Source organism: Lissotriton vulgaris, chromosome 5 (genome assembly GCF_964263255.1).
Source record: "Lissotriton vulgaris chromosome 5, aLisVul1.2, whole genome shotgun sequence".
Taxonomy (NCBI): Eukaryota; Metazoa; Chordata; class Amphibia; order Caudata; family Salamandridae; genus Lissotriton; species Lissotriton vulgaris.
Genome location: NC_141693.1, coordinates 103,684,310 through 103,708,569, shown reverse-complemented (window position 1 = coordinate 103,708,569; position 24,260 = coordinate 103,684,310). Strand labels below are relative to the sequence as shown.

At 49.5% G+C, this 24,260-nt stretch overlaps 1 protein-coding gene across 2 annotated transcripts in view; it reads left to right on the top strand.

Moving 5' to 3' along the window:
* Positions 1-24,260, top strand: part of LOC147710298 (protein CutA homolog) — a 308,574-nt gene that overhangs the window by 43,055 nt on the left and 241,259 nt on the right. For both annotated transcript variants that reach the window (XM_086920995.1, XM_086920994.1), the window contains exon 2: positions 11,479-11,627. In XM_086920995.1, the coding sequence (XP_086777121.1) occupies positions 11,479-11,627 (149 nt within the window). The remainder of the gene's footprint in view (positions 1-11,478; positions 11,628-24,260) is intronic.

The window sequence follows — 24,260 nt, the reverse complement described above, 5'->3', positions numbered from 1 at the left end:
TGTAAGTTGGTGGTAGTTCCCCAATTAGCACGCAGGCAAACTATTATGTAATATCACCCCGTCCTCAAGGTGTGATCTTGGGCAGCAAGGCTATGAAACCCAATATTGACTTTGAGCTTAGTGGTAATTCGACTCAATTATCGCACGGAAGCTGTCTAGGGATGCTGTGGTGGCTCTTTGTGGACCGGGGAATGTGCTTTCTATTGTATTCATGTAAATGTGAATGGTATAGACAGTGTGTTGACCTAATGTCCCTGCTCTGTGGATCCTACCTAAGGTCCCTGCTCTGCATATCCTAGCCACACCGGTGCATCGCGTTACCTTTCTAGTTTATTTGCTCTGGTGTGGTGTGACTGTTCTGCTTTTGTCTTGTTTCGCAACGATCAATTAGTTAATGTGTGACCCAAAGGATGTCCTGCCTCTAGGATTCTGGATAAATCTGATAATAAATCTGTTTATACGGTCAGTGCGCCAAGTGATAGGACCTTTCTGTGCAACATTAGTAAGGGAAACTGAATCTGTTGTTGCTTTTGCGTTGCTTTTGCTTTGACGGAAGTTTACCCCCAGATCATATAGATGACTTCTGGTCTATTTTGTTTGCAGATCAGGGCCCCGTGAGGTGTGCCTGCAAGATCTGTCTGCCAATTCAAGAACTAGCGATGGTGCTCAGCAGGCAGCCCCGCAGGCAATTCAAGAACTAGCGATCGCGCTGTGTGAGCAGAGGTAGCGCAGGCGGTCTAGGCAGCGTCCCCCCAGCCGAGCCAAGGGAGATTAAACTCCGGATTCATGCAGGCAGTGTCATAGGGGCTCCAATCGCGCCCGCCTCCCATCGACGGGCAATTACACCGCATCGGAGCGAACACCTGCAGTTCTCCTCCATTGGGCGGGATTCATCCGCTGCAGTCGTGCCGTGAGGGCAACGGCGATGTAGGCGATCCGTGTAGCGTTGTCACTAACGGCCTACCTCTCGTGTTGCAGCATCCAACAATCGGTCCAGGGCCTCACAGTCGAAAAACGGGTGGGCGACACAGCAGGCGTCCGGACAGTGTCCCGACGCACATTGGTGAGTGTTTATTTAGGTGGAGACAGGAGTCGCAGCCAAAGTCCACTCCTGTCGGCTCAGTGTAGCTGCGCCATCTTCTGCGGCCCTGCATTCGGAGAGAAGGGCCTGTTTAGGGGAGCCTCCGTCAGAGCTCGACCCAGACACGACTGCCTCCATTGCAGTCGTAGTCACGCTCCCGCCCTCCCCCCCCCCCCCCCCCCCCCCCCAACTCAGGGGCTCTAATGTGCAGAGACATTTCCTTCTGCATGTGTGGGAAATTGTGAGTTGTTCCTAGCTGGATTCACCAGTTGGGCAGGGTAAATGAATGATGGTTGCCCCACCCCAGTTAGGGTAGAGTGACCATCACTGTGCTCAAGCAATCCAGGGTGCATGGACCTTCAGGTAAAGGGTTACTTTGCTGTAGCCACATGATGCAGCACCCTTGGAAATCTTGTGTTTCCCACTCTAAAAATTGGGCAAGGAAATCGTGAAGGTTGACAAATAAGGTATTGAATTTGGCCCTTTCTACAGGGTCATCGGAACCCTTTTTTTGCCTTCACTCTCCTGTTTTCTGAGCCCGTTTACTGCCAGCAGTCACCTCTCACAGTGGAGCAAATGCGAGCTCTTTAAAGGCGCTCCTTACAGCAACCTTTTCCCACCTTTCACCGATTTATCAAAGCTTGGATAAACTCAACCCATTTACTGTGAGACTCAAGACCAGCGGCCAATTATTTCAGTTTCTGTACAATACCAATAACGTCAGGTAAAATACCATAATATCATATAACATAATATAGCATGGACTTCAGTGTTTCAGATTTTGCCCATTCAGCCCTTAGTGTGCCCCTCGAAGATTTTTCCCCACAGTCTGTGAAATAGTGTGAATGTGCCTAGAGCGGCGAGTTTTCAACCCTCCAGCGCCACAGAGATGCCAGAGTACACATTAGGTAACTTTTCTTAAGTTCACTCTGTGCAGTACTTTGAGAGATACATTCTAATAGCAGTGTCAGTAAATTCTACTAGCTACGGTTTTGCAGGAATAAATCTGCTGAGTTAGTTTTCCCAAGTGATCCCAGCAGTCACAGATGATTAATATCCATAGCACAATTCAGCATACTCTTGAAGAAATTGTAATTATTTTAATTTTTAATATCGTTTACAGTCCACACCGAAGAGTCATTAGGGTGAGAAGAATTAGGGGGAAATGCAGACGCATTTAATGTTGGCAGGTGGTTGGGGGGGGGGGGGGGGGGAGTGCTGCCCACAGCTGACGCAACCGGCACATTAGAGAATGAAGCCCCCTCAAAACCTCATAGTGAAATCACACAAAGCCTCAGACATGCTCCCTAGTATGAATAGGGAAAGAGACAGAAGCCCATCACTAGCATCTTGACCACTGTATTCCCTTGCTATCTCAATGTATAGTTTCCACATGTTGCACATGCTGAAGATGAGCCCTTCCAATATCCCTCAATCCTCCATGCAGCGCTCCACATACTTTCTTCTATCACTTCACTTATTACATTTCCCTTAACAGCCCATGTTCTTTCCACTGCGCTCATCATCTGTGTTGCACATCTGTATGTGTGCGCACCATCTGGTGATTCCCACTACCCACTCTGTTTGTGTTTGTGCCCTATTCTATGGCTTCCCACCAGCCGCACCTGAGTCTCTTCATCCTTATATTCTCAGAGGCAGTAGCCTCTACACAAATGTAATCGGTGTCTGTCTCCACCATATCTCTAACCAAACTGACACATTTTTATTCCAGTCATTACCGTTGGCATAACATGTTGCTCACCCACTCCTACAGCATTATCCCGCCAGTCCCTTCTGTGCATATACATAATGGTGTCCTGTCCACTCTCCGCTCAGTGTGATGAAGGATGGTTGCAAAGGAAATTCAAGCTCCCCCACACTTGGTAGATTATTTGCTACTAGTACTTTTAGAGATATGCAGTTCCTAAGGAAAGGCAAGAAACATGTTGACCTACACTTGATTTTACAGTCAAGGTGGGCCATTATATTCACCTTTGGCCACTACTTCTTTTTACCATAACCGAGGGATCCACATATTAAACTAATTCTTTTGATTACCTCCAGTTATTTTTAGGTTCACCATACACCAGTCTACTCACCTGCAGCACCTTGCACTCCACGTTGCCAGCCTCAAAAGAATTTCAGCAAATTAGCTCCCCTATGGGACCCGTTGGGCATTGCAGCACCGGCCCAACGAGGAGCTGCCTGATGATGAAGCATGACACCCCTTGGGATGTGTGAGGGCTCTTTCTCCCGATGGATCAGATCCCTTGACTTGATACATCGGGTTTCTTTGACCTCCCCTATCCTTAGGGACTGCATACCTCTGAATGCACCTGTACCTCTGGGGGCTTTTATGCTGGACCTTTATTCGCCCCTTGACCCTTCCTTTGTATAATTAGAGTATGTGCTAGACCTCAAGTGACAGATGGGGCAGTTTATGCACAAAGGAGAAAGTAAGTGTCAGAAAAGCCTGGGGCTACTGAAGGATTGCCATGACCAGAAGGAGATGGTGACTGGCAAGATGTTGTCTCTAATGAGCAAAAAAAGAGATTCAGGTTCTAAGTTGATCTGAGTACTGGCTACATCGCTTTAAAAACCTAAAGCGATTCCATCATCATATGGAGATTTGGTGGCCTTCATAGACGGTAGAAAGGAGGAGTGCAGTGGCCCCCTTTCTGGCTTACTTTGGAGAGACCCGAAATGTGGATCTGTGGAGGGAACTTTCACAGTCTGAGACCTACAAAGCAAGAAGAGTTAGGGCTGTCCTGAGAAAACTCTCTGCATGTTTTCCTTGACTGTCAGGGTTGATACTGGTGTGCAGACACAGAATTGAATACTGAAAACAGTTGGTGAAGGTTCAGGCTTGCATCAGAGCAGAAGTGGCCATGATGTTGGACCTCAATGTCACTGAAAAGCCATGAAGTTCACAGGCAGTCCAGAGTTGGTGGCACCTACGCAAAGCACCACAGACTTGATGTTTTGTGTAGATGACCTGCCTCAGTGAAGACACCAAGACAGATGCAACCCTTGATAGTTTAGGTAGATGCGCTTGGGGGCATGGTAGGTTTTTTAACACCTTTGAGCTGATCTGTTGCTATGTGCAATTACTTTTATCCCTGATGCAAATACAAAAATGTCCTTTGGGCCCCAGTGGTACTCAGCCAGTTCTGCGTTACACGTTTGGGCTGAAAAATGCCCCTACCACCCTTCAACAGTCAAAGAATGGCATACCCGCTGGGATAGAGGATTTCTTTGTTGCGTACTTAGATAACAAAATGGTCTTCTAACTCTATATGGAAGGACCCCCGGAGCCCTTGAGGAAAGGACTGCAGGGCACATACTTTGTTTTATGATTTTGTGGGATCAGGTATTTAAAGTGTGGCAAATGCCATTAAAAACTCTAGCTGCCACCAGAGTTGGAAATCTTTCAACGCCGGCTTGTTTGCAGTATAGAAAGATGCGCACCTCTGCTTTGTCCCTAGCATTAGCATAGTGCAATCTAGCAATGGGTATAAGGCAGCTTCAAAAATATATATTAATATGTAATATTTGGTTACATTGCTGCTACCAGCTACCCATTTCCAAGTCTCACCTTGGCTTCCTGCTCTTTTTTTTTTTTTTTTTTTTTTTTAAATATATTTTTATTGCAGGAATCAGTAAAACAATACAGTAGCGACCAGCATTATAATATGAACAACATATACTGAATAAAGCCCACCGACCCCCCTTCCATAACGTTTGTATACAGCTAAGCAGCCCATGTCCCTGGGGTTGGGCGGCAAATACAGTTGGGGTCAGTAGGATGCTGGAGCTGGTCCGGATAACACACTGTCCGTCTTCTGCTTTTCTAAACAAACCCAAAACCCCTAAGATAAACCCCCCCCCTCGAAATTCCCAGTAACTGTGAAACCCTCCCTCCCCCCCCCCCCACCATCAGCGCCAGGGAGCTCATCAACCTAGAATCCACTGCTTGACCCACGGGGAAGGTAATAGTGCTGTCAATGCTAATGTTTAACGGGACTCGGGGCGAGTTACTTCTTCACTTTCGGAGTCACTAGGGGTACAATGATCCCTGAGGGCCTGCACCAGCGTTTCCCACTCCAACGCGGCCTCCTGCGCCTTCTCACTACCCTGCCTCCAAGCCAGCTGATATCTTAGCGCGCTCTCACCCGCCGCCCATTTCAAAAGCTCACTGTGCCATCTGCTGCCTGCCGGACCAGCTCGTGCCTTCCAGTTCCTGGTCACCTCTCGCTTAGCAAGTAGGAGCCCCAGGTCAATAAATTTACTGGAGATTTTATTCCGGGGGGTATGGGGGAACCAGTGCAAGAGCCCTACTGCTACATCGAATGATAAGTGCCTCCCTGTCACCTCCTCCAAAGTCGTCGCCACCTCCTGCCAGTAGGACGTCAGTCCTGGACAGGCCCATAGCATGTGTAGGAGGTCTGCCTCCTGAGCCGGGCACCTAGGGCATTCCGCCGAAGCCGTGGCAAAATAACGCCTGATCTTTACTGGGGTCAGGTACGCTCTATGGAGGACATAGTAGTGGACCAGTTGGAAACGGGCGCTACGTGTACCCTTCCAGGCGCGCCTCACCAACTGGGACCAGGTCGTCTCCGGGATCTCCCTACCAATGTCTTCTTCCCAGCGGGACTTCAGTGTGGTGAGAGGAACCAACCCCTCGGTAATCAGCCTGCCATAGAGGCAAGTGACCGCCTTCACCGTGCCCGCCGACATCATTACATACTGGCACACCTGAGACAATTGAGGTTCCTCTAGCCCGTTCTGCCAGTGCGCCTGGATCGCTCGCACAATGGCCGAGTGCAGCAGAAAGTCGCCCCGGGGAATCCCAAAGCGGTCAATGAGATCCTGAAAAGACAGGAGCGCTCCGTCCTCGTACAAGTCCCCGACGAGCTGTAAACCGGAATCCTCCCAGTCCGCCAATCGTGACCAATCCCCTCCGTGGGGGAGGGCCGTCAGCATCCCCAACGGTATTTCAGGCGCATATGGCGTCCGTAGGTGGCCTCTGTTGTGAGCCCGATTCCAACATAGTCGGATAGTCCGCTCCTCCATCGACAAGTCCCGTAGGACCAAGCGTTGCCGCAGCGCGATAAAGGAGAGGACGTGCCTGGCCATACCCGTCCCTCTACTATCCTCCGGGCCTCTGAATTCCCTGGCTATCTCCTGGGTGTAGGTCTGGAGCTGCGCCGCCAGATAGTACTTCTCGAAGTCCGGCACAGCGAGCCCCCCCTCGTCCTTCGGCCTCATCAGGGTATTAAGGGCCACCCGCCGCCGGCCCGCTCCCCAGAGGAACCCGACCACCATGGAACGCAGGCGACGAAACGTGGCCGGTGGGACCCAGATCGGCAAAGTTCGGAAGTAATACAATAGTCGGGGGAGCGCCACCATTTTGAGTAGGGCGATGCGTCCCGCCACTGAGAGCGGCAGCGTGGCCCAAAAGTCCATGCAGCCTCGGAGTGCTCGAACGCAACGGGCAATGTTCCCATCCAGGAGGTCGGGTTGGTCGTGGTACACAAATACCCCAAGGTATTTAAAGCAGTCGGGCTCCCATCTGATCTCCTTACGTAGCGCAGGAGTGGGGGCACCCCTACGCATCGGGAAGAGGCAGGTCTTAGACCAATTCACTCGGAGTCCTGAGACCGCTCCGAACTCCGTTAACGCTAATTCCGCTCCTCGCAAAGCGTCGACCGGATCCTCCAGGAAGAGCAACAGGTCGTCCGCATAGAGCGAGACATAGTGTGGGCCCGCCGCCGTCCATAAACCCGTATAGTGGGCTCCCGAGCGAAGATGCATCGCCAGCGGCTCCACCGCTAGTGCAAAAAGAAGCGGGGATAAGGAGCACCCCTGCCGCGTGCCACGCTCCACCGGATATCGCGATGAAATCAAAGGGCCCGATCTAACCCTGGCCGAAGCGGAAGCGTAGAGGACTGTAGTCCATTTGACGAATCCCTCCCCGAGGCCGAATTTCCGTAATACCATGCATAGGTAGTCCCACTCTAGGCTATCAAAAGCCTTCTCCAGGTCCACCGACAAGACTACCGGGGTCGGGGCATCCACGAATGGTTCTCCAAGCAAGCGGAACAACCTTCGGATGTTCATAGTCGTATTCCGCCGTGGAATGAAACCGGCTTGGTCCTCATGCACTAGAGAACTCATATGTCCCAGCAGCCTCGTGGCCAAGATGCTGCTCAATATTTTGTAGTCCACCGTCAACATGGAAAGGGGACGGTAGGACCCCGGGTCAGATGAGTCTCGGCCAGGTTTGAGGAGAGGAACCACCAACGCCTCACACATCGAGCCAGGGAGATGACCCAACCTCTTCGCCTCCCTGTAGACCACCAGTAATCGAGGGGCCAAGAGGTCAGCGTAAGCTGCATAGAACTCCACTGGAAGGCCATCTAGGCCCGGGGTCTTGTTCCTCGCCATCCGTTTGATGGCTCCGCGGGTCTCCCCCAAGTCGATATCAGCACCCAGGGTTTCCGCCACTTCCTGTCCTACTGTGCGGAGTTCCAGTGGGCTAAGATAGCTATCAAGCCGGTCTGGGTCACGTGTGGAACGACTGCGGTATAAACTTTCGTAGTAATGTCGGAAGCAACTAAGAATCTCCGGTTGGGTGCACACCTCGGTCCCATCTGCCCTACACATATTTGTCGTCGTTTGGGACTGGCGCGTAGGGTTGGCCAACCACGCCAGCAACGCACTCGACCTGTCTCCCTCCGCAATAGACCGGACCGTATAGGCCTTATAATCGAAACAGCGGAGCCGTTCGACCTCCACCGCCACCTTCTCCCTCGCCTCTACCGTTTGTGTTTGCAATTCCGGGTGTCCGGGGCGGCTAACTTCGAGCTCGCGGAGTGCCCGGTCCGCTGCGTCCAAATCAGCCAGGATAACACGCCGCATGCCCACCTTCTTAGAGATACAGTAGCCCCTCACCACCACCTTAAAAGCGTCCCATTCGGACGCCCTAGTACTCGCGGAGCCGCCGTTAGACGCAAAATACTCCGTGATTCTCTCCCCTAGGTCCGCCTTGAAGACACTGTCCTCGAGGATCTCAGGGCGCATCTTCCAGGTGGGTACTGCCGGCGTCCCGGGGAACCAGCGAATGTCCAGCAGGAGGGGGTTGTGGTCCGAGATGGTCCGCGATAAATACTCTGATCGGACCGCTGCCGAAACTAGTTCGGACGAACCAAGAAAGCCATCCAGCCTGACATGTAGCTCATGAAGGCTCGAGAAGTATGAATAATCTCTGGACGCGGGGTGATGCGCCCTCCAAATGTCCGTCAAACCCCAGCGGGTCTGCCAATCTTGCCGACCCTTAGCCGTCCGCCGGACCGGGGAATCGGGGAGCGGGGGATGCGAGCGGTCTATGTCCACATCCACTACGGAGTTAAAATCTCCCCCCAGCAGGAGGGGCCCGGCGAAAAAGTGGGCCAGCGAGCCCGATAACCTGGAAAGGAAGGCAGCCTGGTCTACATTAGGAGCATACACACAGCAAACGTTCAGGTCCCTCCCTCCTAGAGTGCCTGAGATGGCCACGAAACGCCCCTCTGGGTCCAACACTGTTCTCGTGACCTGGAAGGGGACTCCCGCCCTAATCCATATTAGCGCCCCCCTGGCATAAGCAGAGTACGCCGTGGAAAAGACCTGCCCTCGCCACCTACGCTGAAGCGCCGCCCCTTCCGCCTTGTTCAGATGCGTTTCCTGCAGCAGCGCCATTTGCACTCCCCTACGCACCAAATAAGCATGGACCTTGTGACGCCTGGACATAGTGTGAAGCCCCCTCACGTTCCAAGTAACACATTTCAAGTTGGCAACATCAGCCATTGTCCCAGAGTGTTCTTGCACAGTCTCCCCGTTCGGGTCCCCATAAAGAAAAAGCATCAATCCTCCCAGCGCTGATGGCGGCCATTTTCCCCAACCAGAACCAAACCACCCAAGAACCAACAAGACCCCCCCCCAACCACCCCAGAACAGGACCCAAACTGCACCATCTAGATCCCATCCAAACCTCGATGTATATCAACCCCAAAACCCCCACTAGTCCTACGGTCGCCACCGTAGGAAGGCCTTATGGGCCAGGTGCGGGCTGGGCGGAGGCAGTGGGTCCTCGTCGCCCAGGCTACCAGGACTATAGCAAGCCCCCCCCGGTGTCTGAACCTTCCGGGGCAAGAGCAGGAGCCCCCCAACCCTCTCTCCTTCGTTGTCAGCAAGAAAGAACGGCAACCGCCTCCCCCCTGCCGGGCCCCCACCCAAAACCAAGGCAGCATACCCCGTTACCCTTGTCCATCCAGAAGGTCCTCCACCGATTTCGGTGTGATCACCGGTGTGTGGGTACTGTCTGCCACTGAATCCTCCGAGTCCGATGGTGCCCCCTGAGCACCCGGGTTTTCTTCCTCCTCCTCGATGACTTCGCCTCTTGCTCCCGACAGTTCCGACAGAGCTTCCAACACTCCCCTCCGCTCCGATGATGTCTCCGCAGTCGAGGGCCCTCCCGTGCGGCCGCGTCGATTCCTGACCCTCTTGGATCGTCTCCTTTGTTCCGGCTCATCCGCCTGATGGGTCGAGGCGCCAAAACCATCTTTCCCTGTCCGATACAGTTCGAGCCAGTCACAGACCTCCTCTGGGGTGTCGAAGAACTGGGTTTTGTCGTCGACAATGACGCGGAGCCTTGCGGGAAATAGGAGTGAATATTGAATGCCCTCACTCCTGAGTTCACGCTTAACCGCCAGGAAGGAGAACCGCTTGCGCTGCGTCTCGTAGGTGTAGTCAGGGAAGATGTTCACCTGACTGTTCGCAACCTGGAACGGGCCATTGAGCCTGGCGGCATTTAGGATCAGGTCTCTGTCCCGAAAATGTAGCAACCGCGCCACCACCGGCCTTGGGGTACGTCCCTGCTGTGGGGGCCGCGCTGGGACTCTGTGGGCCCGTTCTAGAGTATAAAAGGAGGACAGACCCTCCGGGACCACCGTGTCTCGGAGCCAGGTCTCCAAGTATCGCACCATATCGCCATCCTCGATTTTTTCCGGCAGGCCCACCACTCGAATGTTATTCCTCCTGTTGCGGCCTTCCGCATCCTCCGCCCTCCGTTCGAGGGTCTCAATTCGGGATAAGGCATCCTTTATCGTCGCAGCCAGGGTTCTCTGCGCCGGTTCTAAAGTTTTCACTGTGCCCTCCACCTCCTTGACCCGGTCTGAGAGTTTACCATGGTCTGCCCTAAGGAGGCCCAGGCCCGTCGCCACCTGAGCAATGTCCTGTTGGAGGGCCGACCGAGTTGCCTCTATCGCCTCCAGTACACGGTCAAATTGTTGCTGCAGTGGTGCGCCACCAGGTCTTTTTGGGTCTCCATGCTCTTCCTTGTCCTGGGCTTCAGAGTCCGAGGTGGCCTGGTTGGAACCCTTGGCTCCTTTAGGTTTCCCCATGCTGCCAGGGACTCTCCGTAAGGGTCCCGGAGTGGGCGTCTTCGTGTACAGGTGTCCAGCACGACCTTCTCGGGAGTTCGTTCTCACGTCGGGTATGGGCGATCTCCTTCTCCAGAGTCTGTGGAGACTCCGCCGCTTCGGCTCACGCCACCGCCACGGCGTCTGGGGGCACCGATGAGGGGGCGGAGACAACCGTCGCCGGGTCGGGCAGGCCCGTTCACCCACTATAGCTCCGGGGTGAGGGCCACCAACTCCCTCGGTTGATCTGTGGCGCCAGAGTGTCGCGCCTCCCATGTAGTTGGACTGGCCAGGAAACCGTGGCTGGTTGCGGAGTCGCGATGCAGACCACCGCCTGGATCCGAGGGCACCCGCACCCGGTGCCCTCTAGTGCGTGGGCACCCGCCCGGTCGTCCAATCGAGTATGAACCCGTTGCAGAAGGTCCGAGCCTGCCAATGTCCAATGTCTAAAACAAGCGAGGGTGGTGAAGCCGGGCGCCAGTCTACACCCGCGAGACCTCTTCAACTTCGTAGTTTCGATCAAGGGGACAAAGGAGTCCGGGCGCCATGTTGGGTCGCACTCCGCAACTCCGCAAACCTCGGCGGTTCTTCGTAGCCACCCCCGTCCAAACTCCACCAAGGCCCCCGGCAGGGTGTCGTCGCCTCGCTCTATCGAATGAGGGGTCTGGGGCGCCCCTCAGCCTTCGATGTTCAGGATAATCTCGGGCTTAGTCCCGGAGCCGAGCTCTCAGGCGACCATCGCCATCGGCGCCCAAGCCACGCCCCCGGCTTCCTGCTCTTGACACCTCTGCTGGAGATGGGGACAGTAGTGAACTAGATGGGAAATGTCAATACGAGTTCTCAGCAACGCATTTGCAGACTATTTGCTGGTGCACAATTGTTTTAGGATATATATGAAACACAGTCACTTAACCATGGTTTTATTTCGCTTCCCTTTAGGTCATGATCTGCTCTTGTATGATGTACCCAGTGTTAAAGAGTGTGAGCCTCCAGGTGCACTCTGCATTGACTGGAAGCTACATCTCTGGAAGGCATTCGGTCTCATTCATCAACTGCCCTAATGAGGAAATAGCAAAGGATATTGCAAGGTACAGTACCCGTTTCATGGACAGCATGCCTTATGAATAATTAAAGCAGCACTTGACATGAAATACTGGATTTCATATTTTATTTACAGGCTTTGTTCTGGCTTTCTTGCCTGCACAGCTCACTCCTGACAGCGGAGCCTTTTCTTTATGTTTATTGCCTGGTGTGGTATAACAAATGTTGGTGCCACCTAGAACATTCTGGGTAAAATTCCAGAAGGCGAGAAGTGTTGCAAACTGTACTAGCCATCAATTGATAAAATGAAAACCCTGTACTGAGATAGAGTTAAGATATATACATCCTTGAAACACAATAACCAAAACGCAAAGGCAAAACGGAGTAAAAACAGATTTCAAAATAATGTATCAAAAAAGTAAAAACGATGCAGAAGGGGAAAAATAAATATAAGAGAAGTATAATCATTTAGGGCCATATGTATCATTCAAAATTGCAATCGCAAATGCCGAAATTCACAGAATTTCAGCGTTTGCGATCACAATTTAGCTAAGTGGGATGTTTGAAAGGAAAACAGCCTCGCAAAATAAGGAATCGAAAAAATTGTGATTCCTTATTTTGCGATTGCATTTAAAGGAATCGCAAATTGCGATTCCTTTAATGCAATATAAGAGGCCCAGAAAAGGTGCAAATTACCACCAACTTCAAGTTGGTGGTAATTTGCGATTTCTTTGAAAAATTCACTTTTTTGCATTTTTCAAAGTGCCATGTGGCCCACATACATCCCCCTTAGGGCATGTATGTGTGCCACATGTTCACACATGTACATTTCAGGGGTGCAACAGTGTGTCCTTTTGACACCCTGGCACCCTTGAAATTGCATTCTCAATTTGTGATTCTCTAATTAAGAATCGCCAATTGAGAATGTCTTCCCATTCATTCCTATGGGCCTCTAGGCCCAAAGGAATGATTGGGGAGGTATTCCTTAATTGTGAAATGCAATTTGCAATTCGCAATTAAGGAATATGTAGGATTCGCAAAATTATTTACAAATCCTACATACATAGCATTTTGAGATTCTCAAATAGCGATTCTCTAAAAATCGCTATTTGAGAATCTCAAAACTAATGTTTCATACATATGGCCCAAAGCATCTGTAACCCCAGGAGTAAGTATTTCGCTAAACCCCTAGTTAGTTATGGTTACACTTGCAGTACAGTACAGGATGTTCAACACAATAGAACGGAACGGCCGGCAGAGCAGATAACTGCCCCTGTTTTTGTTGCATTTGTATCTTACGCTGTTTCAGTGCTCTCGAAGTACCTGCGATGCCCCATGGTTGTGGTATTAAAAATATGTACATAAATAATTTTGTAGAGAAGTATTTTGGAAGCCATAGTACCCAGAGACAGCAGACAGCTTAAATCTCTGGTAGGGTCTCGTCTTTATGGGGGAGACAGGAGCGTGGCTATCAAACATGCAGCAGGTACAATGGCCCCATGGCCCAGTGCTTTGATGGGTCCACTCAGTGTATAATTTGACCCTGCCGTTTCCTGCGCTCAGCACCAGCATTTTATTCTTAGCACCGGCGCTTGTGACAATCTGCTGCCACATGGTGGCATTGCCTGATAAAGTTAGGTACGAGCACACCAACAGCTGTTTATTAATTTAATATCCATTAACAATCACTAATATGTGCCACCCAAGCCAATCTTATAGCTTTGGGGCCCTTGAACAGTATGACTTGTCACACTTGTAGGAGGAGTGTGATGGTTAGTAGTTGCTTTGGGACTGTAATTAGCAGCGCTGGCAGATGCAATGGATGGTGCAAACTGCTGTGTCTTCCTGACAAGGGCCCTGGCAGTTATTGTTTTACAAACTAACCACTGGGTCCACTGAGGGGTCCAGTTAGTGGTTGACTTTTAATACAAATCCTGGGGATGATGGGGCAAGTTACCTTTGTTTCACTTGCGCCCACTGTGTCCTTGCTACGCCACTATGGGAAGACGAGGATCTCAACCGTTGCTTGAAATATGGTTCAACATAGCAGTAGGGGTTTAGGGATTTAGCTCATTAACAAAATGGGCCTAGTAACTTGGGGCCAGATGTAGATAAATCCCATTTACCGATTTTGAAATACCGAATTTTACCGATTCGGTATTTCAAAATCGGTAAATGGGATGTAGGTACCAACATCTGGATTTTTTACCGATACCTTGAAATTCGGTATTTACCGATTCGGTAAATACCGAATCGGTATTTGCTATTGAATCCTATGGGCCTTGAAGCCCATAGGATTCAATTCAAATACCGATTCGGTATTTACCGAATCGGTAAATACCGAATTTGTCAAGGGTGCAGGGGGTGTCACTTTGACACCCTCTAGCACCCCCAAAACGAGCATGTGTGCAATGTGGCACACAGACATGCCCTAAGGGCACGTCTGTCTGTCACATGGCACATGTGTACATGCACAGATGTGCATGTACACAGGATTCGGTATTTTACCATGGATTTGTATTCCATGGTAAAATACCGATTCTGAAAGGCATGTGCCAATGGAAAATTGGCTACCCACATTGCATTTTCGGTACTTTTACCGAATCGGTAAATATTACCGAATCGGTAAATTTACCGATTCGGTAATAATAACGATACGGTAAAATTACCGAATATGTGCACCTACATCTCCATAGCCCTTTACCGATCGGAAACGGCCGAAAATCGGTATTTTCGGCCGATTCCGATCAGTAAAGGGCTACCTACATCTGGCCCATGTTGTTGTAACACTAAGGCCCGGTGTCAGATGCGATAATTATCACACCCAAAAAAAATCTGACACTGAGATATTCGGAATTTATTGGGTGTGATAGCCTTTTCTGATTTTGCCCACAGAATGGGATGTAACATGTACAATTTGGTGTTTCCTGAATCAAAATCCACACATCCTGGTATTTTCCAGTATTTTTCCTCACGTACATTTTGGCAGGTTTGGCATTTTGGCAGGTTTGATCTGAAGAAATTTACCTGTGGAAGACTGTGAGAGTATGGTGTTTGCTGCATAACTCAGGGTTCCTGAAGCATTTACCTGCAACAAACCAGAAAACTTGGCTTTTTAAAATTCTATCAGTGGTGTCGGCGGGAATTGTGAAAAATGGTTAGGCCTAAGACTGTAGAAACCTACATCACAAGTCGACTATAATCATATAACATCGGTCTAGGCCCACTCTCTTCCCGCAGCTCTGCTGTGCCTTCTCTTGCCTCTAGACCCCGACCTCTTCCTTGGGAGGTTCGAGGCTGCTGCTCGCTCCTTCGCCGCCTGCCCGCTCCAACTGGGACCAGACTGCCTGCAACCACCGTAACCTTTTCTCAGCTGTTTTTTTCTCAATTTTTCCCAGTTGCGTCACTGGTATTGTGCCCATCTGTGTCTTGCTCTAATTCCACTACTGTTTTTATTTTCTCATGCCTGCCTGTTCCTTTTGCCTTTCACCACTGCTGCCCCTGCGGCCCCTCCCCCCCGGAATGCCCCCAGGGAATTCCCTCCCAGGAATTCCCCCGCTTCCGCCTCCCAGCCTCTCCTCCCTCCCATCTCCCCTAGTTATTTGGGGCTGCTGCATGATCGCGCAGTGGACAAGCAAGGCTCACCAAAGGCAATCCTGTCTGCGCCCGACCGCGACCCCACTGTGGCCAGCGCCCGGAACTCTGGACCTCCCACTACCCATCGCTATGACACCACCACCCTCCTCGCACTGAACCCTGGAAGACTTAGAGAATGCCAACAGGCCTCGCCGGACACAACCCATGGCCAGTTTTCCTGCCTCCACTGCCGCCAGACCCTCACCGCCACCCCGGTCTCCAACACTGCCGGCGACACCCTGAAATGCATCCTCCTCACCATACCCTCCGTACACAAATACGCCATGGAAAGCTGGAACCTACTCTACCTTCTCTCGCCTGACATCGCCTTCTTCACAGAGACCTGGATCAACGCATCCTCCGCCCCAGACATCAGCACTGCCATCCCAGACGGATACAAGATCCAAAGGAAAGACCACCCCAACAAACCAGGAGGGGGCCTTGCCATCTCCCACAAGCGCACCCTCCGCCTCACCACCTCCAGTGAAACCTTCCCCTCCGCCAAACACCTGCACTTACAGATCCAGAATACCCCCAAAGCCACACTCAGAGGATCCCTCGTCTACAGACCCCCGGCCCATTGAACACCCTTCGCCACCACCATCATCGACTTCATCGCCCCCCACGCCATCGCCCCAACAAACTACATACTCATTGGAGACCTGAACTTCCATCTCCACAACCCCAGCGACCCCAACTCCACTATCCTTCGTTACAACCTCGCTAGCATCGGACTTAAACAACTCGTCAACACACCCACCCACAGAGCTGGTCACACCTTCGACCCCATCTTCGCGGTATGAAACAGCAGGAAACAGCATCCAATTCAGCCACATAACGCAGCCGACCACCACTGCATACACTTTGCCATCAACAAACCCAAGGCACCCATACCAGCCCCATGCCCCCCACGCAGGAACTGGAGCAAGGTTACGGACGAGCAACTTAACTCCACCCTCACCCGAGACAACCACACCTGGGCACCTAATGCAAACGACGCAGTCAGAGAACTTCATACCTGGATCTCCCAACTGCGCATTCGAGCTCACCCCTCTGTGCAACCCCAACAGACAACCTCCCAGGAATCCCGCCTGGTTCTCCACGGCTCTCCAAGAAGCCAGGCGCACCTGCAGACGCTTGATGAAAATCACACCACCTACAAGGACGCCATGATGGACTACCACAACCAGATCAGAGCCACCAAGAGGAACCTTATCCACAACAAAATCCTGGCCAACTCCACCAACTCCAAGGAACTTTTCAGTGTAATTCAAGAATTCACCACCCACGCAGCGAAGCCACAGACATCACACCATCCCAAGACCTCTGCGACAAGCCTGGAACCTATTTACACCTCAAGATCAAAAACTTCTATGACAACTTCATCGACCATCCACCAGGCGCCACAGATTTCCCCCTGGCCCCAGAAACACCAGCCAGCCCACCATCTCCAACTGGACACCGATCACAGCCGAAGACACCGCCTCGACCATGGAAAGCATCCACTCGGGGTACCCAAATAACTCAACGACAGAATCAACTTCCATGTACCCAAAAGAAACCTCCGATCTTCCAGCCTGGCACTGGCCAAAACCCAGCTCATATAAAGAAAATAGAGAGGGACCCCTTTAACCAGACCAGGGGATTAGGGTACTATTGACAAGTGGAAAATAGAGTTCCCTTGGTGGTCAATTACACTTAAAAGTAGATCTGTATAGAAACTACACAGATTACAGCCCATGTGTTAGAATTTACACATTCCTAATTAAAAACTACATTCATTCAAAAATAAGTAAAAATCGAGTATGTTATTTTTATAAATCATTAGACATCATAATAATAAACATTTAGCATTCAATTGAAAAAACTAATTGCAATATTACAAACACATCAAATAATTCTGCAATTTATAAGGCAATATCTCATCAGAAAACAAGGGAATTAAAAACCAAATATGTAGTTTCTATACAGATCTACTTTTAAGTGTAATTGACCACCAAGGGAACTCTATTTTCCACAAAACCCGCTCATCCACAGAGCCAGAGCAGGCGGAAGATCCTTCTCTCACGTTGCAGCCAAGACCTGGAACGAGCTAGCGGCAGACAACAGACACGCCCTCTCCCTGAACACCTTCAGGAAGACACTCAAGACCTGGCTCTTCGGCTAAACAGACCTGCGGACCCCCCACCATCCGCCTCAGCGCCTTGAGACCCTCACAGGTGAGTAGCGCGCCTACAATTCGCTGATTGATTGATCAGATGGATATCACAGCCATTTCTTTGTGTACAGCCACTGGAAAGGATGGAGTTGGATAAGAACAGTTCCATATTATCAAAACAAGGCGCAGTTCCACATGACACTGACCCCATCATGTTTTTCATGGAATTCAGTGTCTCAACAGCCTGCTCCTGTTGGTGTAGGAAAGACATTGTAAGGATGACTTGGTTGATATTTAATGGTCTACTGCACCATATTACTAGGGTCAAGACTGATTTGCATACGGCTGGGTTCAAACTGGAATGGCATGGTGAGCAATCAAACGATGGATTTAGGCCCAGATCTCTGTACTGGGGTGAATGTTTGACATTGTTGTGCATTCTGTCCATCAACTGTTGTTTTTCCATATTAATAGAAGACATAATTTCACGGAGCTTGAAATGATAGCATTCGTGGCAGATATTCCTAATCACAAATAAATATCTCTTCACTACTTGTATTTTTGTTTAAGAGTGAAAAAGTAGTTCTCTGAGGATTTTCAACATTTTAATAAGTGAAATTGGATTCTCAGCCTACTATGCCTCACCCCGCCTTGTTTCTCTTCGCCTCTTTCTTTGTGTACACATCTGTGGCTAGACAGTTACCTCAGACCCTGCTGGGTAAAATAGATGGTATGGGGCATGAGGCAGGAAAAGGATAGGGTGGTAACATAGAAGCAAAGGGGAGGTAGAGATCAAAATGAGGTAGAGATAGGGAAAGATTTACGGTAAAGAGAGAAAGGTGAGGCAGCCAAAATAAAGAAACAGAAAGAGGAAGAGGCAGACAGAGGAAGAGGTAGATAGTGAAAGAGTAATATAAGTGCGATATTGTGGCGCCTTGCATTACGGTTTTACAGTGTTCTAGTGAGGAAAGGGACAAACCATTATAAAGTAATTTTAGATAGAAATAAGAAGTAGAGGCTATATTTATGTGGGCAGAAGAAGGAAACAAGCAATCAGAACGATGCTTAAATTCCTCGCAGACTGTGTTAGTGTTGGGTAAGAACTGAACAACAAAGGCCATCAACAGGAGAACCAGGTGCAAGGAGGTACTTCAAATATCATAATTTCAAGTTTGTCCCCATTAAGCATGTGAGAGTTGGTGGACATCGAAGATACTACAGAAGATATGCAGGCCTAGAACTATTTAGCTGTGGAAAGGAAGTCACCACTAAAGAAGATGATTTGGGTATCATCTGCATAGGACTTGAATTGAAATCCAAACGGGCAGATGAGACTGACCAAAGTGGAGATATACAAGCTGAAAAGGGTGGGACTCAGATATGACCATTGAGGGACTCCCTGCATAACGGTGTTTGTGAAGAACAAAAGGGAGGGAGATTAACTGCCTGACTGAGATACATAAGAAATTAGTCTCTCCACTTCGCAGCAAGGGCCTGGATACCAAAATTAATAAGTCAAAGAAGTGATGAATTGGAGACTGTGTCAAAAGCTGCTTTAGATTATGAAGGATAAGAGCAGTCTTGACTCCTCTGTCCAGTGCAGCTTGAAGTTTCACTGACCCTGAAAGTAAAAAAGATTCTGTGCAATGACAGGGTTGAGAACCATCCTGAGAAGAGTCTAAAATGTCTGCTAAGATTGAAATCTGACTATTGACTTCGTTTTTCGTGTATTTTTGCAGGAATATTTTTTTTTTATTACAAATCTTTTTTATTGAAGATTGAAAAACGAAAAGCAAAGACAATACAGTAAATCTTCCAATACATAAATTAACACAGTAGTGGCCATAATGACGCTTACCAAAAGCCAAAGGAATAGAGTTTTTGCAGGAATATTAATAGGACTATTATTACTTAGTACAAGAGGGTACGCTGACCGCTTTTTGAGCCGGGGGACTATAAGAACTTGCTTTCAAATAGGGGGCATGCAGCTAGAAGACAGCAAGAGGTTTCACGTAGAAGTAAGATCTTAGGTTGCCTCTTGAAACACTTTGTGAAAGAATATAAAGGGTGTAAGGATCAAGCGGGAAACCAGATTTGGGATGGAGCAAACGTTGTCTACCATGCCTGTCTCTACAAGATCAAACATTGAAATAGAAAGATGTAGGTTGCAGTGTGGAACCAGGCGGATCAGTATCTTGTAGGAGGAAAGTGCTGCAACAGAGGATACTAGGTGAGGAGGATTAAAAGGATTTCAAACTATAGAAATAAATCTCAAGACCCTATGTGTGTGTATAAAGGTAGGCTATCTATTCTTTTTAAAATCCTTTTTCATTCATTTTTTTGTTGTCTAAGAGCTCTCAAGATGTTTACATCTACCTTTAATTTCCACAGGATCAACAGAAAAACTGTGTGCAGACGAGATGGAGATTTCAGGACGAAGTTTTTAAAAAGGGGCAATCGTGTTCAGAGCATTAGTCATCAATAGGGTATATGCTACCACTCTTTCGTTATTAGTGTGAGAGATAATCACATTAGAAGAAGCATTAGTCACTAAAGCGTGGCTCAAATTATAATGCTTAAACTTAATCCAAGGCCTGCATAAGAGAGGGAGTGGTGAAGCAAGTGGCCGAGGTGAAGGTGATTAGCGAGATCAGAAAAGAATAACGTGATGCTTTGCCCACCTAGCTGCAATGGTGGAGAGACCCTGAGAGTTGGATCTATGGAAAAGATTGGATCTAATATATGTTCAGCTGAGTGTATGGAGAAGCTAAACTGTTGGTCCAGACTAACATTGGCCTTGGAATCAATTAACGTAGGCACTTTCGGATGGTTGGGGGCATCTAGTCAGATTAACGTCACCTGGAATAGTGAAATGACAAGTTGAAGCCAAGATGACGCTTGTGTATTTCAAATTCAATGGGTCAGTCTGGGGTTCCCTGAATACTAAAGCGATCTATTAGAGGGTGACTCCACCATGTGTAGAAGTAGTCAGGTAGGAGACCGGCTGAGCAAAGAATGAGATTAATTTCTGGGAAAATAGCTCACGGCCTAAAGAGGCGTTCCTACTATTGAAGGCACTCACTAATCTTGAACCATGCAGGCACACAAGGAAAAAGTATATCTTCTTTAAACCAATATAACCTGTGTCATCATTAAACCAAGGAATATCATAACAACCCTGGGAGTCTGTCCATAAAATTATACACCAATATGCACTAAGTATAATCGCCTATAACTCACAAAGTGCGGGTGTCCATGTTCACAAATGGGGCTTGCATGGTTTGAGGTGATAAGTTGCACAGTGCATGGAGATTGAACATGCCACAATGCACCCACATTGTGCACAATAATTGTCTCTTTCGCATAGTGTGGTGCATGATTGGGGGTTTGATGGTGAGCTGCAAATGCACCCAAGGAACATCTGAGCAAGATGAATGTTTTAATTGTGAAAAATCTTTCTGTGGAATCTCGTTTAAATTCTTAGTAAAATTACCTTTTAATTTCAGTTGCTTTTTCATTTGGTTATTTTTTTGTTAGACATTCACCCTTTGACTACTTCAAAAAGGATTGTTGGAGGAAAGGTCACCAATAAAAACTATTTAATTTCTTCTCCCTTTTCACACGAATCCCACAAATGTATACTGCGGTTGCTTATATCTCAGTGAAAGATTACTTGAAAATGTGAACAGATCTTCGCTGCTCCCAAAAAGCCACACTTGCTGCCATAGACCTGAATACCAGTTATATTTTCAACCATTTCTTCTGCGCTCATTCACCAAAAATGAGGATTCATTTGCACCAACTTCTACTTTCTTTCTGTCTTTGTCGATCGTAAAGCTTCTGTGCCTTAAATGAAGTGAAATTTTGCATCCCCAGGCCCCAATCAAAGGCCATGTACCATAGGCAATGCTTTTAGGTTTATACTGATGCCCCTTCCTGGTGATACCCTAGTAGTGATTGCCGTAAAGGATGATTGTAAGTGATTTCATAGAAAAACGATTTCATGGAACACTATTACTGAGAAACCATTTCACCAAAACTGTTCAATGGAAATGTGCAGGATGAATGCCATTTACCATGCCGACCAAATGGCAGCCAAGCTCGACACCATGCTAGCTGCCATGGAAAGATTGGAGGAATCGGTCCAGCTCACTCGCACCTTTCTGGAGACCAAAATAGACAGTGTCGCAATTGACCTCACTCACCTGCGAGCTGACCATAAAAAACTGGCGGAATGCACCACGACTTTGGAAGGCGCCATGTCAGAGCTTGAGCCCCGGGTCACCCAGACTGATAAGCAGGTGCAGGACCTCCTTAACAGAGTTGAATTCTTAGAGGACCGCGCAGAGGATGCGGAAGGACGGGCGCGAAGAAATAACGTGAGAATCGTAGGTGTGCCGGAGCGGTGGGAAGGGAAAGAACCTGCGACGCACATGGAGGACTGGCTGAAGACCCTATTACCAGAGGGTGTGCTATCGCCACATTTTGTTGTAGAACGGGCACACCGCGTGCCGACGAGGCCGCTTCCCATGGGGTCTAACCCTAGACCGCTACTCCTTCGAATTTTGAATTATCGCGATCGCGATTCCATCTTGCGCGAAACACGACGGCTTCAAGATGTCCGAATTGACAATGCCAAGATAATGTTCTTCCCTGATTACATGGTCCAAGTCTAGCGCCAGAGACATTCCTTTCTTATCGTGAAACAACGCCTGCGTCAGCTTGACCTCAAATACTCCCTCTTATTCCCCGCCAGGCAGAGAGTGGTGGCGCAGGACAAAACACATTTCTTCGCCAGCCCGGAAGAGGCTGAGGCATGGCTGGACTCGGCACCACGGCGAATATCGCGACCTTCTGGTTCACAGCGTGTCCGGGGACCTTGGCGGCGTCGCAGGAACAGGTCGTCAGCGGCCTGCAGGACACGGGCGGCGCGGGCACCAGCCCACCTGCGGAACTTGTACGCCACGAGCAACAAGACGCCCTCCGCATGGTGGCGGAACTCAGTTGCTCTCCAACCACAGACACAGCTCCGGATGCTAGCCCCGGGATCTGCCCAGTGATGACGAAGCTATCTATGGGTTGCCTGACTCCCAGATTTCCATGGAACGTCCAGATGTCACACCACAAACAGCAGACCTGCTTCACTGACTGGATGTCAAAGCCCTTTTGAACTAAGTGCCTGGTCTGCATTACTCTGGTAGCTTTACATTTCTGGATTTCTGCTGAGTGCTGACACTGGTGCTACCCAGGGCGTGGCCGCCTTCTGGGCGCTTGGCGGCTCGCCGCAGGACGCAGTGAGTACTGACATTTGGCGTTTCACCTTTTAGAGGGCCATTGAGCTGGTGAAGGCTTGCTGATGCTCCTGCCTGCTGGGTCCCGGCTGCTGCTTCCTTGGTTTGATGGGACCAATGAGAATTGATTAGCCTCCTTGACGGCAACCCGGCTTGGGTGTGAAATATATGGCAGGCCATGTACTCTTTTTTAACTGGAACGTTTCACATCAGCTGTGCCTGACTTATGCTGCCTGGGAAGGGTGGTGCTTCCTTTCCTTACCCGGTCGTTATGATAACTTAACCGTGCCTAGTGCACAACGACCCCCCTGGATCTAAATGTTAACTATCTCATTAGAGAGTTTGGACGGCGGCATGTTCAGCAGCCGACCTTTTGGCATTATTCATTTGTATTATTTTTATGGCTTATTGCATTATTTGGGCCGCAATTTTTTTATTACTTTATATCTGTATTGCAAGCAATCATGGATGTGTCTTTGGTGATTTACTATGGGGGTGCTTGTGTGGCGCGGACGTTGCAATCTACTGTGGGGTTGTGGCGGGGAGCGGGCAGGGGGGTTACTTGAAATGTTAAAATGTCAGCGATAAAGCTATGCACGTGGAATGTACGAGGTATGCATACACCATCACACAGGTACCAGATTTACTCCTACCTTAAGCGTCATCATATCCATATCGCGCTCCCACAGGAGACACATCTGAACGATGCGGAGACACACACACTACGCCGCAGATGGCGAGGACAACTCTATGCCACGGGATACTCGTCCTATGCCGTGGAGCGCTGATATAAGCGAAGCCTGGGACCCCTTTAACAGTCACACACTCCTGCATAGACCCGGAGGGTAGATTTGTGATAGTACATGGCAGGCTAGATGGGCACCCAGTGGTTTTGACTTCATTGTACGCCCCTAACACAGACCAGAATGGTTTCTTCACACAGTTATCTGTTGATCTGTCACCTTGGCACGGGACCCCCTGGGTGTTGGGAGGTGAATGTAATTGTTTCCTTGACATTGCGTTAGATCGTTCTTTTCCACCCCTGCCTGGTGCACCTGTACAAGGCGCCATGAGAGCCCTTGTGAACTGGGCCTTACAATGGGACTTACATGATGCCTGGCGTAACCGTAATCCCACCACCAAGATGTATTCCTACTATTCGGGTGCACATGCATTGCATGTACGGCTTGATCGGTATATGTTGTCAAGTGATTTACTCCCTCATGTTACTGACTCTTATTACATGGGCCGCACTCACTCGGATCACAATCCGCACATGCTGGAGTTGGCATGGGGACAACCACACCCACCCATACCCACCTGGAGACTACAACCAGACCTGCTCCTTGACGCCCCTTTTCGGAACTCCCTATATGTGCAAGCAGTCCATTATTTTGATGAGAACACAGGCACTGCATCCACCCCCTAAATAGAGTGGGACGCTTTTAAAGTTATTATCAGGGGCCACTGTCTGGGTACACAAGCCAACATGCGGAAAGAATTGGAGGGAGACCTGACACGGATCAAGGCAGACCTGCTTCAAAGGGAACATGAGGCGAGGGAGGGTGATGAGGGGCGGGTGCTGGAGGCTCGCG